At 37.6% G+C, this 15,947-nt stretch overlaps 1 protein-coding gene across 1 annotated transcript in view; it reads right to left on the bottom strand.

Annotated features, from left to right (window-relative positions):
• Positions 1 to 1,619: 1,619 nt before the first annotated feature.
• The window catches only part of LOC136801353 (TNF receptor-associated factor 3-like), an 83,399-nt gene continuing 69,071 nt past the window's right edge, over positions 1,620 to 15,947 (bottom strand). Inside the window, exons 5-6 of the mRNA XM_067057992.1 lie at positions 5,485 to 5,766; positions 1,620 to 5,210 (exon numbers count right to left, since the gene is read on the bottom strand). Of these exons, the coding sequence (XP_066914093.1) occupies positions 4,590 to 5,210; positions 5,485 to 5,766 (903 nt within the window). The 3' untranslated portion in view covers positions 1,620 to 4,589. The remainder of the gene's footprint in view (positions 5,211 to 5,484; positions 5,767 to 15,947) is intronic.

The following is a 15,947-nucleotide window of genomic DNA, read 5'->3' as shown; positions in this document are numbered from 1 at the left end:
AAATTAAGTTTGAGTAACAGGGAAGGGGTCTGACGGGATTCTCATAATAGTCAAACCCCGACTTCGTCTAACATTAGTCAACAGTCACCCCGGTGAAACAAGATGATGGAAATTAGAAACCCAGTATAAAACCATAGAACTAAACAAATTTGCTAAAACCCCGGGCAGTAGCTCATATCCTTTCGATACCCCAGCCTAGCCAAAACCAATTATGTCAAACAAAGTACAGAAACAAAAAAGCCAAAAAAGAAGAAAAAACCTTCACACTTGCGAAAAGTCAGTTTAATAATAAAAAGCCTCCCGTAAAATCCCGACTTCGTTTAACACGACTAATTTGACAAAGTAAACCGAGGCTTTTAATAAGAATTTCGAAAATGAAGTCCGAGTAACTTGGGATCTGACGGTGGGATTCTCGTAATAATCAAACCCCGATTCTTTTAATATGACTCATTTGACAAACTAAACCAACCAAGACTAGATCCATAGGCATTAAAAATGATGTCACAAAAAAATCACATCTGCTACGATAGTCATTATGATGGAAATTTTTACGGGAGTACCAGTTGTGGGAATTAGAATTTCTTAGAAAAACCGCACCCATAAATGGAAAATAAGTATTCGTGACATCAGAATTTACTTCAAATAACAAATCTTTTCTGTGATTAACAAAAATTTTCTGTGATTATCAAAAATTACAAACAATTATCAAAAATGGCCAACGGCATCATAAAAATAAAACTGTCCTTTTTAAATATAACTTTCTGTTGTTAAAGTTGCTAAAAATATGAAAATGTTCAAGTTGGATTATAAAAAAACTATTTAGTTTCCAATGTAAAACAATATGAAATTGAAATTGAAATGAATAAAAATATCGTTTTTAAAATATCTAAAAATAAAAGAAGAAGCCGCTTAAAAACAGACACTCACTCCATATATAGGTATAATCCGCATCAAAATATGAATTTTATAGTAAAGAAACACGACGTCAAAAAGCGACACCGGTAAGAGATCTGCAAAGCAATGTGCTATCAAGAAGAAAGGGAACTTTTCTTTGTGGAACGTAATTTTACAGGTTTTCGACTTGCAACAAAAATTACAGCTATCGCGTAACTTGTTTAACATATTAGATGCAGTCCAAAAATTAGTTCCTGCAAAAAGTAATTCCCTTAAGGTAAATGTTTTCGAAGATTTTAAATAATACATGAACTATTAAATACATAAATGGTTTCTTTTTTTGAGCTTTTAAAATAATACATAGTCTACTAAATACATAAATGGTTTCTTTTTTTGAACTTTAAAAATAATACATGGTTTAAAAACATAAATGGCTGTATCCTTTAAAATAAAATATGATACTTTAAAGGAAGAAACTTTCGCGGAAAGAAAATTTTGGGCAAATTCGCGAAATTTATTTCCGCGAAAAATTCTCCAAAGGCTGATTCGCGAAAGTTTCTTTCCGAGGAAGTTTCTTCTTTTAAAGTATACTAAATATATACTACTTTCTTTACAAGTTTCTTTAATAAAACAAGACCTGCTAAAATCAGAAGTCTTATCAATGAAAAGTATTCTTTTGGGTAGCAAAAGTATCTTATTCAGACTTTTTCCGAAAATTTTTTTTGAAACGATCCTGAAGCTTTCTGACTTTAAATCTACTTAAGGGAAAGTATGGTTACTTCATCCAACCGATCAATCTAAAAAATTGGAGATTCCGAAAAACGGAACTGAAACAGATTATGACACGTGGTATAATAAAAATGTAGATGGCCATTTTTATTACGGGAATAAAAATTCTGTCATTGTTTTCGGTATGATAAAATAATCATTTATTATAACTATAAGCTATCGTTTAAATCTACTTTTTTCTAAGAAATTATATTCCTTCACCCCTGTCTCCGCTATTACCTGTGTATTTTCGGATTTTTGATGCTTACTGTTAGCACCCAAACCTCTAAAAATCTGGTCTATAAAATGTTATGTCTCAAGGAGCCTGTTAGGGAAATAAAGATTTTAGAACATAGGGAATTGACTGAAAAGGATCAGCCTGGATAAAGCAGAAGTTCTAAAAACTAACTACCTTATCGGCCAAAACTTAGTCAGCCCTAAGTGACTTGGTGACTAAGATTAGGGCCGACTAAAATTTAAGGCCGACTAGAAATTTGGGCCGACTAAAATTAAGGCCGATTTAGCTTTGGCCGATAAGGTAACTGGTTTCTGGAATACAGTTTGCTGCCAGAAGAAGGGAGATGGATTTGTATTTTGTATTGGAGAGTTGAATTTCCTATTCATTTTTCTCTTTTCAGGATTCTTCGGACTTGTTAGGAACCATCGTGTCTTCAGGCAATGGCAAATATCTTTCAACACTTGTAAAGCCGAATGTTATTAAAGTCTGGGTTCGAGAGGGCGGAAGGTTTGTAGATACGCATGTCTTGCATGTAGTGCCCTTCTAGTCGATTCCAGAATAAAGATCTAGAAATACTCTTAAGGTTTTTACGTAAAAAAGCACTTTGATCTACCAATACACCTTTTTTATGAGAATATCTAAAATGTTTGAAGCCATTGAGCCTAAAAATGTTCTCAAAATGTTCTTAAAATGGTCTTAACTTCACCATTTGAAAGTATTTTATTGCCAAATTCTCTATGAAATCGGGTGGTTTTGAGTCTGTAAACTCTTGATGTTCTTAACTTCTTCTTAATATTTTGGCCATCGAAGCCTCATGTTCTTGAATATAGTTTGTTCTTATAAGAAAACGTAAATCCCTACCATCCTATGATAAAACCCAAAACCCTGAGTCTTCAAACATTTCACAACAGAAATCCGCCGCCAACGCGCAAATTGATGTCGTATTTTCAAAACCATTCACAAAAAAACAGATATTGAGTCACAACTTACCATCAGATTTTATCAAGTGATTGAATCAATCTGGCTTAGATTTCTAGGCTATTTTTGGCGGTGATGAGTTGTAAAATCGATACGACTATTGGGTACTTTAATCGCAGAAATTTCAGCGAGACTAATTTTAGCGTTTTAGCGAGTTTTCCCTATTTTCGCTAAAATAAATCTCGCTAAAACACGCCGAATCACCAGATCGCTAAAATTTATCCGCGCGAAATTGCTGGTTATATTGCCTTGATACATTTTTATCAATAGGAAGGGTTTCAGTGCAAAGAAATGCTAGAAATCGAAAGCAATCAATAATGTAATACGAGTATTCGCTAAAATTTATCCACGCGAAATTTTTTGAAATCGTGATTCGTGACTCGCTAATATACGCTAAAATAAGTCTCGCTAAAATTTCTACGATTAAAGTATATGTATTTCAAGAATTCTAAGGGTGTGCGGCCGTTAATAAATGAGTAAATGACGGGTAGGTAGAAAACCTGGCCCACCTCTCTGGCCCGGGCCATATGGCCTACCCTTGGCCTACCCTTTGGCCCACCTTACAACTCTAAAAAAGATTTGATTCTTATCATTCTGAAAATCTGCAAACCAATTCTGAGGTTGGACTTTGGTTTTTCTGGCATTTAGAAAAACAACGAGACTGAAATAAACAAAAAAAATAAAAAGTTTTGAGTCTGCATTTTATACACCTGGCATAGATTAAGGGGACCCCCGGGAGAGGGTCTGGTTAAGTCCTGTACGGGTGCCAAAAACCCCCGTAGCGCTGTTTCTTCAACTTTTCAGGACTTCGGACCCCTTTTTTCAGAATCTTCACCCAAATAAACATAAAGTATCAAAACCAGGGCTTCAATTTCGCCGTTGATAGTGACGGTATTGACGCCGATGATAAGATTGACGGCTTTCTAACATAGCTAGCACACGTGCTCCATATTTCTAAAACCATAAGTGTTGCTTGAGGTTCCTGTATCATGGTTTTCATATCTATCTTCGAACTATTTTTCGTAAGATTTAAAGATTCGGATCGATGTGTTATATAGTGTAAATCTACCAGATCAGGACTCGAAACATCTTTACATGAAATTAGTTTGTGCGTTTTTCGGTTAAGTCGATTCACAGCGTTGATATAATGTAGTGTAATCGAAGGACAATCAAACTTTGAAATGTAATGTTGTGGTAAGAATGTACAACTCCAATATTTTTGGTTAATTTTCAATGACTTTGATATCCGAGGAGTGTACGGTTTTAATGTAACTGAAGATATAAAGTTAACATAAGTTTGTGTGTTGACGCCAATTCTCCTGGGTAGCAAGGTAGGTGAAAATCTCCGTGAAGTTCGAACCGACTTCATATCTGTTTGGTAATAAAATGAAGATCTGCAGGAACATATGTGGCAATGGCAGGTTCTGATTGTCTTTTGCTGATAATAGGTATAAACATGATTATAATTTTTAAGATAATGTTCAATGTGTTTATTGTATAGATCAAAGGTTTGGAATTTTGCAGAAAAAAATACAGTTTTGAAATTCCATTTTGTACAAGGGTTGCGGAAACGAAAATATCCGCAAGAAGTTTATAACAAAAATGAAGTCTAATATAAATTTATTACTTCTAAGTCCTGTAAATCTTTCAGAGTGAACTGGCGTTATTTTACAAACTACATTTCGTGATTCTGGGTTAAGTTTACCAGCATTTACTTGAGCTTTATCTCTAAAAAAAAGCATCCATCCTTGATAAAACCCGAGTTTGGCTTCTTCAGTTTTTCCTGCGAAACAAAATAAGGGCATCCTGATGCGATATTCATGTGTTTGGTCGGTTTCTTGAAACTTGAGGAGTTAACATCAGCATTGAACGTTTCCACAACATTCCTTTCTTGGTTTTCCTGATTGATTAAAGTGAAAGTAACTTTCTTGTTAAAAGGCCATTCTAACAGAGTATCGAACTCAGATTTCATTAGGACAAAGAAAAGCGACACATGGGTGCCTTTACCCATTCCGTCACCGTTCAGGTAGAGTCGTGCGCAGAATTTGTACCCATATCGAGAGGTGAATGAAGGTGCACTGTGTAAAGCTGTTGTTTTTCCAATTACCGCTTGCTGGTATCGCGTTTCAAAATTGTCGATCTTCCAAATCATATGTCCGTCGAATGTCGTGTTTTCGTGGAGCTGATGACGTAAGTCGACGTCGGCGAGATTGTGGGTGATGTTGCTGACAGTCTTGTTCATTTGTGTGACGTCATCGCGTGTCTTCTTTATCTCTTTGTGAATGCCAGACGACATCTCCGCACTCATGACTGTGCCATCGCCACCGCTTGGCTGGAAAAAAAAACCCGTAGGCTTTCCTAAGACAGTGTAAGGACCCGTAGGCCGTTCGTAGATACCTTTGGCTAACTATCCTTTGGCTAAGTATTTCGTTCATCTTTCTTGTGAATAAAAGAAAGTAGCCTACGATTTAACGACTCCTGAGGTTCGAGGATAAAACTTAAAATCAAGAAAGCTTCCTGGCACAAAACTTCTCGTAAAAATAAATCATAGCGAGTGCCGTTCCCACCAAATCATAAGTCGAAAAAGAAATTAGCATGAAACTTACGCCTCGGGCTTTAATAGCCTCCACCTCTGATAATTTGACCTGCAAAACTTTTTGAAACTCTTCAATTTTGTTTTCAAACTCTTGCTGCATTTGTCGAGTAGTTTGTGTAAATTTTTCTTTCGTTGAATGCAACTCGAGTTGTAATCCTTTGATCTGGTTAACCATATCAGTTTTTTCTTGCTGGTGCTTAGTTTCGTTTGCTTTGTAATGTTCGGAAAACATTTTGGCATGAAGTAAAGCATTTCTTGTGATGTGCTCATCCACTGACTCGAATTCGGAAACCTGTGAAAATGTAAATAACTTAAATAACAGAGAAACCTCCACGAGTCCCAGGTAGGGTCGCAAAAACACCAAAATAGAAAAATCAGTCCCTCGTAGGGTGCCTATTTTTGGACAATTTGGGGAAAAAGTAGAAAATTTGAGAACATTTTGGAATTTCAGTCCTATTCAGGGTTTTTTCGCAAAATTCGAGTCCCACGTAGGGTCCATTTTTAGAACCGTCGGTCGACAAGGGTAGTACCCCCTCCCCCGGGAGAAATTGTAATAAGATCGCCCGACTAATTGACCCTTTTACCTTGGATTGACATCCAACATGCAAGCAAAACGACATTAGTTGTTTCTTGTCGACGGTGTCACAACTTGAAGAAAGACGACCGTTTACTTTTAAATTAGCAGCCTCTCCAGAGGCATGTAATTAAAAAGGGTTTCCACTAGCCGTCACCCGGCGTCGCACCCGCCGAGTAGAGTGTTGTTGAACATATCAAAAGCCCTTTGGATGGTGGGGGGGGGAGGGTAATAAGGTTTTTTCTGTTTTGATGACGTCATCAACTGAAAACACCTAAAAATTCAGCCAAATTTTAAAGTCACACTCAAGCCTCATAACCCATCCCATCTCATTCTACATAAAATTCTCGATCCAATGAGGGGTCACCAACCTCCCAACTCCTTTTCAAACTCGAGATATCGCATTTTGAAAATTTTCCCAAATCTGTGACGTCATTGGTTCCCTTTACCCCTAATGTTGTCAACGGTCAATTCGCGAATTTCAGAATTTTTGCGATCAACGGGTACCTTGTGCCCCAAGGGTCCCAAAAAACCAAAAAACGTCAATCATTTCCACGGGAAAGTGGGTTTTTAAATTTGCGAAAAATTTGCACTGCAACGACTTCTTCACAAAAACGCTAATTTCCACACTCTTCCCCTGACCACTTTCGCTTTCGTTTTCAACCACCCACCCAACCATCCAACCAAAAAATCGGTCACGTAATTCTCGAACCCCCATCTCAAAAATCCATAATGGCTTCCCCACGGCTCATAGAAAATTAGCTTTTTAGTATATAGACTAGCCGTCACCCGGCGTCGCACCCGCCGAGTAGAGTGTTGTTGAACACATCAAAAGCCCTTAGGATGGTGGGGGAGTATAAAAAGATCTAATTTGTATATTGTAAGCCGAAAAAACGAAATATTACCATTTATCAATAATCGAAGCTTGAAAAATCGCATATTTTATGTTTGGTGACGTCATTTTGGCCCTAAGTGACGTCATCGAAAGGGTAATCAACTTTTTACTTCACTGAAATCAATTTGTCATTTAACCAAAATATTCTCTTGATGATTTCCGATCCAATGAGGGGTCAATCATTGCTTAAATCGTTCTCAAACTCGAGATATTATATTTTTCCGTTTTTAATGACGTCATCGGACCGAAAAAGCCTCAATTTGACTATTTCTAATTTTGAAAGTTTCTATATAGCTACTCTTACCCCTCCCAACTTATTCTTCATTAAATTTCCGATCCAATGAGGGGTCAACGACTTCCCAGCTCCTATCCAATCTCGAGATATAGCATTTTCCCTGCTTTGATGACGTCATCAACTGAAAACGCCTAAAAATTCAGCCAAATTTTAAAGTGACACTCAAGCCATATAAACCCTCCCATCTTATTCTCCATAAAATTCTCGATCCAATGAGGGGTCACCGACCTCCCAACTCCTTTTCAAACTCGAGATATCGCATTTTGAAGTTTTTCACAAATCTGTGACGTCATTGGGTCCCTTTACCCCTAATGTTGTCAACGGTCAATTCGCGAATTTCGGAATTTTTGCGGTCAACGGGTAGCTTATGCCCCAAGGGTCCCAAAAAACCAAAAAACGTCAATTATTTCCACGGGAAAGTGGTTTTTTAAATAGTCGAACGTGCGCAACGCACTGGGCTCAACTTCAGTGGCTTCAAATTATTCATAGGCCCAATTGTAGACCCCAAGATATTCACCCAATGAACAAGTGTGCCAAATTTCAACCAAATCCGACCATTTAGGAGGCCTGTAGGCTGCTCCAAAGCTTTAGCCTCGTTTTGGCAAAAAACTCGTCCCCATGCCCCAAAAATCAAAATTTTTGAAAAATGCAAAAACCACACCCAGATATTCACCCAAGGAACAATTGTGCAGAATTTCAGCCAAATCAAACAATTTTTGAAGTCTCCAGGCTGCCCTAAGGTTTTAGCCTCGTTTTGGCGAAAAACTCGTCCCCAGGCCCCAAAAATCAAAATTTTCAAAAAATGAAAAAAAACACCCCCAGATATTCACCCAAGGAACAAGTGTGCAAAATTTCAGCCAAATCGAACAATTTTTGAAGTCTCCAGGCTGCCCCAAAGTTTTAGCCTCGTTTTGGCGAAAAACTCGTCCCAGGCCCCAAAAATCAAAATTTTTGAAAAATGAAAAAAACACCCCCAGATATTCACCCAAGGAACAAGTGTGCCAAATTTCAGCCAAATCGAACAATTTTTGAAGTCTCCAGGCTGCCCCAAAGTTTTAGCCTCGTTTTGGCGAAAAACTCGTCCCAGGCCCCAAAAATCAAAATTTTTGAAAAATGAAAAAAACACCCCCAGATATTCACCCAAGGAACAAGTGTGCCAAATTTCAGCCAAATCAAACAATTTTTGAAGTCTCCAGGCTGCCACAAAGTTTTGGGACATACACACACACAGACACACAGACAGACACACACACACACATTGTCAGATTCTAACTCAACTGAAGTTGAGAATTTGCGAAAGATTTGCACTGCAACGACTTCTTTAAAAAACGCTAATTTTCACACTCTTCCCCTGACCACTTTCGGTTTCGTTTTCAACCACCCATCCAACCAAACAACCAACCAAAATCGGTCACGTAACTCTCGAACCCCCATCTCAAAAATCCATAATGGCTCCCCCACGGCTCATAGAGAATTAGACTTTTAGTATATAGACTAGCCGTCACCCGGCGTCGCACCCGCCGAGGAGTAGATACGCTGAACGCATCATAAGCCCTTTGGATGTTGGGGAGGATAAAAAGATCTGATTTGTAAGCCCAAACAACGAAAAATTACCTCTTTAAATGGTTGAAAACTAAAAATGTTGAAAGATTTAATGTTTTGTGACGTCATTTGGGACCTAAATGACGTCATCGAAAGGGTAATAAACTTTTCACTCCACTGAAAGTATTTCTTCATTGACTAAAAAAATTCTCTTGATGATTTCCGATCCAATGAGGGGTCAACCATTGCTTAAATCCTTATCAAACTCGAGATATTGTATTTTTAAGGTTTTGATGACGTCATCGGACCCAAAAAGCCTCAATTTGAATATTTTTAATTTCGAAAGTTTCTATATACCCACTCTTAGACCCTCCCAACTTATTCTCCATAAAATTTCTGATCCAATGAGGGGTCAACGACTTCCCAACCCCTCTCCGGTCTCGAGATATCGCATTTTTCCTGTTTTGATGACGTCATCAACTGAAAACGCCTAAAAATTCAGCCAAATTTCAAAGTCACACTTAAGCCTCATAACCCCTCCCATATTATTCTCCATAAAATTCTCGATCCAATGAGGGGTCACCGACCTCCCAACTCCTTTTCAAACTCGAGATATCGCATTTTGAAGTTTTTCCCAAATCTGTGACGTCATTGGCTCCCTTTACCCCTAATGTTGTCAACGGTCAATTCGCGAATTTCGGAATTTTTGCGGTCAACGGGTAGCTTATGCCCCAAGGGTCCCAAAAAACCAAAAAACGTCAATTATTTCCACGGGAAAGTGGGTTTTTAAATTTGCGAAAGATTTGCACTGCAACGACTTCTTAAAAAAACGCTAATTTTCACACTCTTCCCCTGACCACTTTCGCTTTCGTTTTCAACCACCCATCCAACCAAGCAACCAACCAAAAAAATCGGTCACGTAACTCTCGAACCTCCATCTCAAAAATCCATAATGGCTCCCCCGCGGCTCATAGAGAATTAGACTTTTAGTATATAGACTAGCCGTCACCCGGCGTCGCACCCGCCGAGTAGAGTGTTGTTGAACACATCAAAAGCCCTTTGGATGGTGGGGGAGGGTAATAAGCTTGAATTCTAAGCCCAAAGAACGAAATATTACCACTTATTACTGATTGAAGCTCGAGAAATCGCATATTTAATGTTTTGTGACGTCATTTGGGGCCTAAATGACGTCATCGAGAGGGTAATAAACTTTTCACTACACTGAAATCAATTTATCATTTACCCAGAATATTCTCTCGATGATTTCCGATCCAATGAGGGGTCATCCATTGCTTAAATCCTTCTCAAACTCGAAATATTGTATTGTTCAGGTTTTCATCACGTCATCGGACCCAAAATGCCTCAATTTGAATAAATTTATTTTTTAATGTTTCTATATACCCACTCTTACCCCTCCCACCTTATTCTACATTAAATTTCCGATCCAATGAGGGGTCAACCATCTCCCAACTCCTTTCCAATCTCGAGATATCGCATTATTCCTGTTTTGATGACGTCATCAACTGAAAACGCCTAAAAATTCAGCCAAATTTTAAAGTCACACTCAAGCCATATAAACCCTCCCATCTTATTCTCCATAAAATTCTCGATCCAATGAGGGGTCACCAACCTCCCAACTCCTTTTCAAACTCGAGATATCGCATTTTGAAGTTTTTCCCAAATCTGTGACGTCATTGGGTCCCTTTACCCCTAATGTTGTCAACGGTCAATTCGCGAATTTTGAAATTTTTGCGGTCAACGGGTAGCTTGTGCCCCAAGGGTCCCAAAAAACCCAAAAACGTCAATTCTGCCATTTCAGAGCCAAAGGAGGTAAGTTACAAATTTTCAAAAAATATTTTTTTTCAAAAATCATGGTTTTTTGACCTGCTCTATCAGATGGTGTTACTAATTTTCATTGAAAATGCCTATTTCAGACTTGCCAAAAGAGGTATGTTACAAAAATTCATAAATTTCTCATTTAAAATGATGAAAAAATGTTTTGAAAGTGAAAAATTGGAGGTAAGTTACAAAATCTGTTTAAATAAAAAGCTGTAAGTAACAAAGATTTTCCAAAATTTTGCTTAAAAAGATGTAAGTAACACATTTCTGAACAAAAAATATATTTAATCAAAATACTTTAAATAAGATCTGAATAGATTTTATGGAAATCGATTCTTTGCTAGATTCTCTATATTTAGTGTAAAAATTGGTACTAAATGGACAAAATTGATCCTTCTGACACGTTTTTCTTGATTTATTCCTAATCCAAAATATTCAGAAATTGTTACATACCTCCTTTGGCTCTAAAACGGCAGAATTATTTCCACGGGAAAGTGGGTTTTTAAATTTGCGAAAGATTTGCACTGCAACGACTTCTTTAAAAAAAACGCTAATTTTCACGCTCTTCCCTTGACCACTTTCGCTTTCGTTTTCAACCACCCACCCAAACACACAATCGGTCACGTAACTCTCGAACCCCCATCTCAACAATCCATAATGGCTCCCCCACGGCTCATAGAGAATTCTACGTTTAGTAATATAGACTAGCCGTCACCCGGCGTCGCACCCGCCGAGTAGAGTGTTGTTGAACACATCAAAAGCCCTTTGGATGGCAAGGGACGTGTCCAAATTCACAGCAAAAATTTCCACATTTTAAACGCACGTCTGCGCACGTGGAAGAAAATGTCCAAATTCAAAGCAAAAATTTCCATATTTTAAACGCAAGTGGAAGAAAGTGTCCAAATTCACAGCAAAAATTTCCACGTTTTACACGCACAGCGGGAAGAAAATGTCCAAATTCACAGCCAAAAGTTTTTTCCACGTTTTAAACGCATGTGGAAGAAAATGTTGACCAATGCGATAATGATATATTGTATCATGTCGGTCGATTATCTTTGAATATTAAATCTAAACGTGCATTTTAAACGTGAAAAACCTTTTGGTTGTGAATTTGGACGTTTAGATTCTAAAAAGTGAGTCGGTCGGTTTAAAAAGTGAGTCGGTCGGTCTAAAAAGTGAGTCAGTCGGTTTAAAAAGTGAGTCGGTCGGTCTAATAAGTGAGTCGGTCGGTCTAATAAGTGAGTCGGTTGGTCTAAAAAGTGAGTCGGTCGGTCTAATAAGTGAGTCGGCCGGTCTAAAAAGTGAGTCGGTCGGTCTATAAAGTGAGTCGGTCGGTCTATAAAGTGAGTCGGTCGGTCTATAAAGTGAGTCGGTCGGTTTAAAAGGTGAGTCGGTCGGTTTAAAAAGTGAGTCGGTCGGTTTAAAAAGTGAGTCGGTCGGTTTAAAAAGTGAGTCGGTCGGTTTAAAAAGTGAGTCAGTCGGTCTAATAAGTGAGTCAGTCGGTCTAATAAGTGAGTCGGTCGGTCTAATAAGTGAGTCGGTCGGTCTAAATAGTGAGTCGTTCGGTCTAATGGACCATCTCAAGTCAAAACCCCCAAAAATCGCCTAACTTTTTCAAAAGAACTTTTTTGACTTTAACAAAGGATAAATAAATGAGGTTAACTTATTTTTATTTGCTACTTTACATGCTAACTCAAAATTTATTCAGGTTCACAATGATATATACATTATAGAGGTTAAGTGTTGAATTTAAAGAGATATTCTTGGTCAAAGTAGGGTTAAAAATATGAGGTTAACTTGCACTGAGGTTAACCTAATGGTCCTTAAAGATAGACCAAAATTGGTATGAAATGTGAGGTTAAAGTAAAAATAATGATTGGGTTTTACTATTTAATGATTGGGCAACAAGGCAGGCTAGAAAAAATGAGGTTAACATTTCAAGTAGGGTGTAAAATTTGAGGTTATTTCACAAAAACACCCTAATTGTGAGGTTAACAATGATATTTCAGTCTAATTTTGGATATCAGACAAACAGTAGCCTATTATCAAAAACAACTAAACATGAAAAATTATACTTTGGTATCAAAAGTGAGGTTAACTCGTATATTAACTTGAGAGACACAAGTACCTGAGAAAGGGGTTGATTTTAAGCTTTCAGATAACCTCATAAAAAGGGAAAATTGTGTGATAAAAATAGTGGGATCCATTATTCAATGGTTGAGGAACAAGGTAAGGTGGAAAAAATGAGGTTAATATCTTAGTTTGGGTATCAAAATTGAGGTTATTTGTGAATTGGGCTTATAGGGTTTTTTAATTCTTTGTTGTATACTTTAATGGCTTATAAATCTGTTTTTGATATCAATACTGATCTTAAAAGTAAAGCTTGAGTCTTAATTAAGTCTGAATTAAAAATCTTTGAGGTTAACTTTTTATCGTAGTATAGCTTAAACATTTTTCGTTCAGTTGTTTAAGTTTGAATGTATAAGCGAAAACATCCTACTTTTTCAGATTGTTTAACCTCGTTTTAAGAACCTTTTTGGTCTATTTCATATATTTTTAGCTTAGTTACTTTATGAAAACTTTTAAAAAGTAATTTTGTTCCTGTAGCTTTAATAGAATAGAACTATTTAGGTCAATTAGAGAAACAAATTTCTCACATTCCTTAACATAGAGTTCTAATTTTAACCTCAATTTTTAACCCTACGTTAGAGCAAAGATTGTCAATTTTATAAAAACCCTATTGATCTAAGCTTCTAGTATCATTTTACTTTTGTCCCATAACTTAATACAAATGCTAGCAGAAGATATGGTTAAGAATGTGAGGTTACTTGTTACCATTTTTTTAACCTCATGGATTGCACCTTTCTTGTGGGAAATCTCTAACCTTTTTTAAACAAGCTTGATATTTGAAGCCTTTTTGATGACTCCCTAATAATTTTTTCCCCAATAATTCAATAAGCGTCTCTATATTTTGAGGTTAACAAAAGTCTATAAATTGTCATATTAACCTCAAATAACAAACCTTTTTCAAGTTTTTTTTTCATTTTTGGGTATAAGCCATCAATTATGACCAACACTCAAAATTTTAACTTTTTTAGATAAAAAATTAAGATTATATGGCCAATTATGTAAATTTTCCACTTTTTCCTCAAAAAAATTAACTTTTTCTTAGGCGACATTGATTTGAGATTGTCCTAATAAGTGAGTCGGTTGGTCGGTCTAAAAAGTGAGTCGGCCGGTCTAAAAAGTGAGTCGGTCGGTCTACAAAGTGAGGCGGTCGGTCGGTCAGTCTACAAAGTGAGGCGGTTTAATTTTTCAAATATACCTAGCATGATCAAAGTTGATATTAAAATGTCCTAAGAGATTGCACCTCTCATGCCAAACCAAACAAAGCATCAAATCCAGGAAAGATTAACAATAAACTTCATCATCGTCCATTTCTTGTAACAATCACACAAAAATCATGATCCAATTCAACTCATTAAAGCATAAATTAACCCAAAGAAAAAGAGCAAAAGAGCAGTAGCAACCAGTCGTTTTTTTTGCCGCCATCTTTATTTTGACTGTTAGAAAGCAGTATGGTCCGATCAAAAATACGCTTCCGAACCGGGCGACGTTTCCCGATCGGCAAGGAGCCGTAGGCATGTTTTCCGATGACGTGTCTAAAAAGAAACGTACTCCGCCTCAAAAAAAAAAACTCTACTGTTTTCCCGCTCGGAGCTCGATTTAAAAAGAAACTTGGAAAAAAAATCCATAATGGCCCCCCCACGGCTCACTCACATTAGACTTTTAGTATATGAGGGGAAGAAAGGACCTTATTCGCAGCAATCTAAAATCTTACAAAAACGAAGATTTTCAATTTTGTCAGTGGGTCCAATTAACCCTAAAGTGACTCTAAATGGGTCCAGGGCACTCAGTTGTGACTCTCGAGTCCAACCCTGACCCTAACTGGTAGTGACCCAATAAGCGACAAATACGTCACTAAAGAACGTCACAATACGTCACTAAAAAACGTCACATCTAAAAAATGGATTCGGCCGTCCACAACCCCGACCGAAAAAGTGAGTCCACCCCTCCCTGATTATTTGACTTGGTTCTAGCCATTAAATATCCACTACCGGTTGAAAATTACGCATGCGCAGTATTATGAAATAGAATTGCGAGAAAGGTCCTTACTGCCTGTGATATAGACTAGCCGTCACCCGGCGTCGCACCCGCCGAGTAGAGTGTTGTTGAACACATCAAAAGCCCTTTGGATGGTGGGGGGGGGAAGGGTAATAAGGTTGAATTCTAAGCCCAAAGAACGAAATACTACCACTTATCACTGATCGAAGTTTGAAAAATCGCATATTTTATGTTTGGTGACGTCAATTGCGCCCTAAATGACGTTATCGAAAAGGTAATAAATTTATCACTTCACTGAAATCAATTTGACATTTACCAAAAAGATTCTTTTGATGATTTCCGATCCAATGAGGGGTCAATCATTGCTTAAATCCTTATCAAATTCGAGATATTGTATTTTTTAGGTTTTGATGACGTCATCTGACTCAAAATGGCCCCAATTTGAATACATTTACTTTTGAAAGTTTCTATATACCCACTTTTACCCCTGCCAACTTATTCTCCATTAAATTTCCGATCCGATGAGGGGTCAACCATCTCCTAACTCCTTTCCAATCTCGAGATATCGCATTTTTCCGGTTTTGATGACGTCATCAACTGAAAACGCCTAAAAATTCAGCCGAATTTCAAAGTCGCACTCAAGCCATATAAACCCTCCCATCTTATTCTCCATAAAATTATCGATCCAATGAGGGGTCACCGACCTCCCAACTCCTTTTCAAACTCGAGATATCGCAATTTGAAGTTTTTCCCAAATCTGTGACGTCATTGGGTCCCTTTACCCCTAATGTTCTCAACGGTCAATTCGCGAATTTTGGAATTTTTGCGGTGAACTGGTAGCTTATGCCCCAAGGGTCCCAAAAAACCAAAAAACGTCAATTATTTCCACGGGAAAGTGGGTTTTTAAATTTGCGAAAGATTTGCACTGCAACGACTTCTTACAAAAACGCTAATTTTCACTCTCTTCCCCTGACCACTTTCGCTTTCGTTTTCAACCACCCACCCAACCATCCAACCAAAAAATCGGTCACGTAACTCTCGAACCCCCATCTCAAAAATCTATAATGGCCCCCTCACGGCTCACTCACATTCTACGTTTAGTAATATAGACTAGCCGTCACCCGGCGTCGCACCCGCCGAGTAGAGTGTTGTTGAACACATCAAAAGCCCTTTGGATGGCAAGGGACGTGTCCAAATTCACAG

The sequence above is a fragment of the Clytia hemisphaerica genome, unplaced genomic scaffold (assembly GCF_902728285.1).
Source record: "Clytia hemisphaerica strain Z4C2 unplaced genomic scaffold, Clytia hemisphaerica genome assembly, whole genome shotgun sequence".
NCBI lineage: Eukaryota > Metazoa > Cnidaria > Hydrozoa > Leptothecata > Clytiidae > Clytia > Clytia hemisphaerica.
This window is presented reverse-complemented; position numbering and strand designations above follow the sequence as displayed.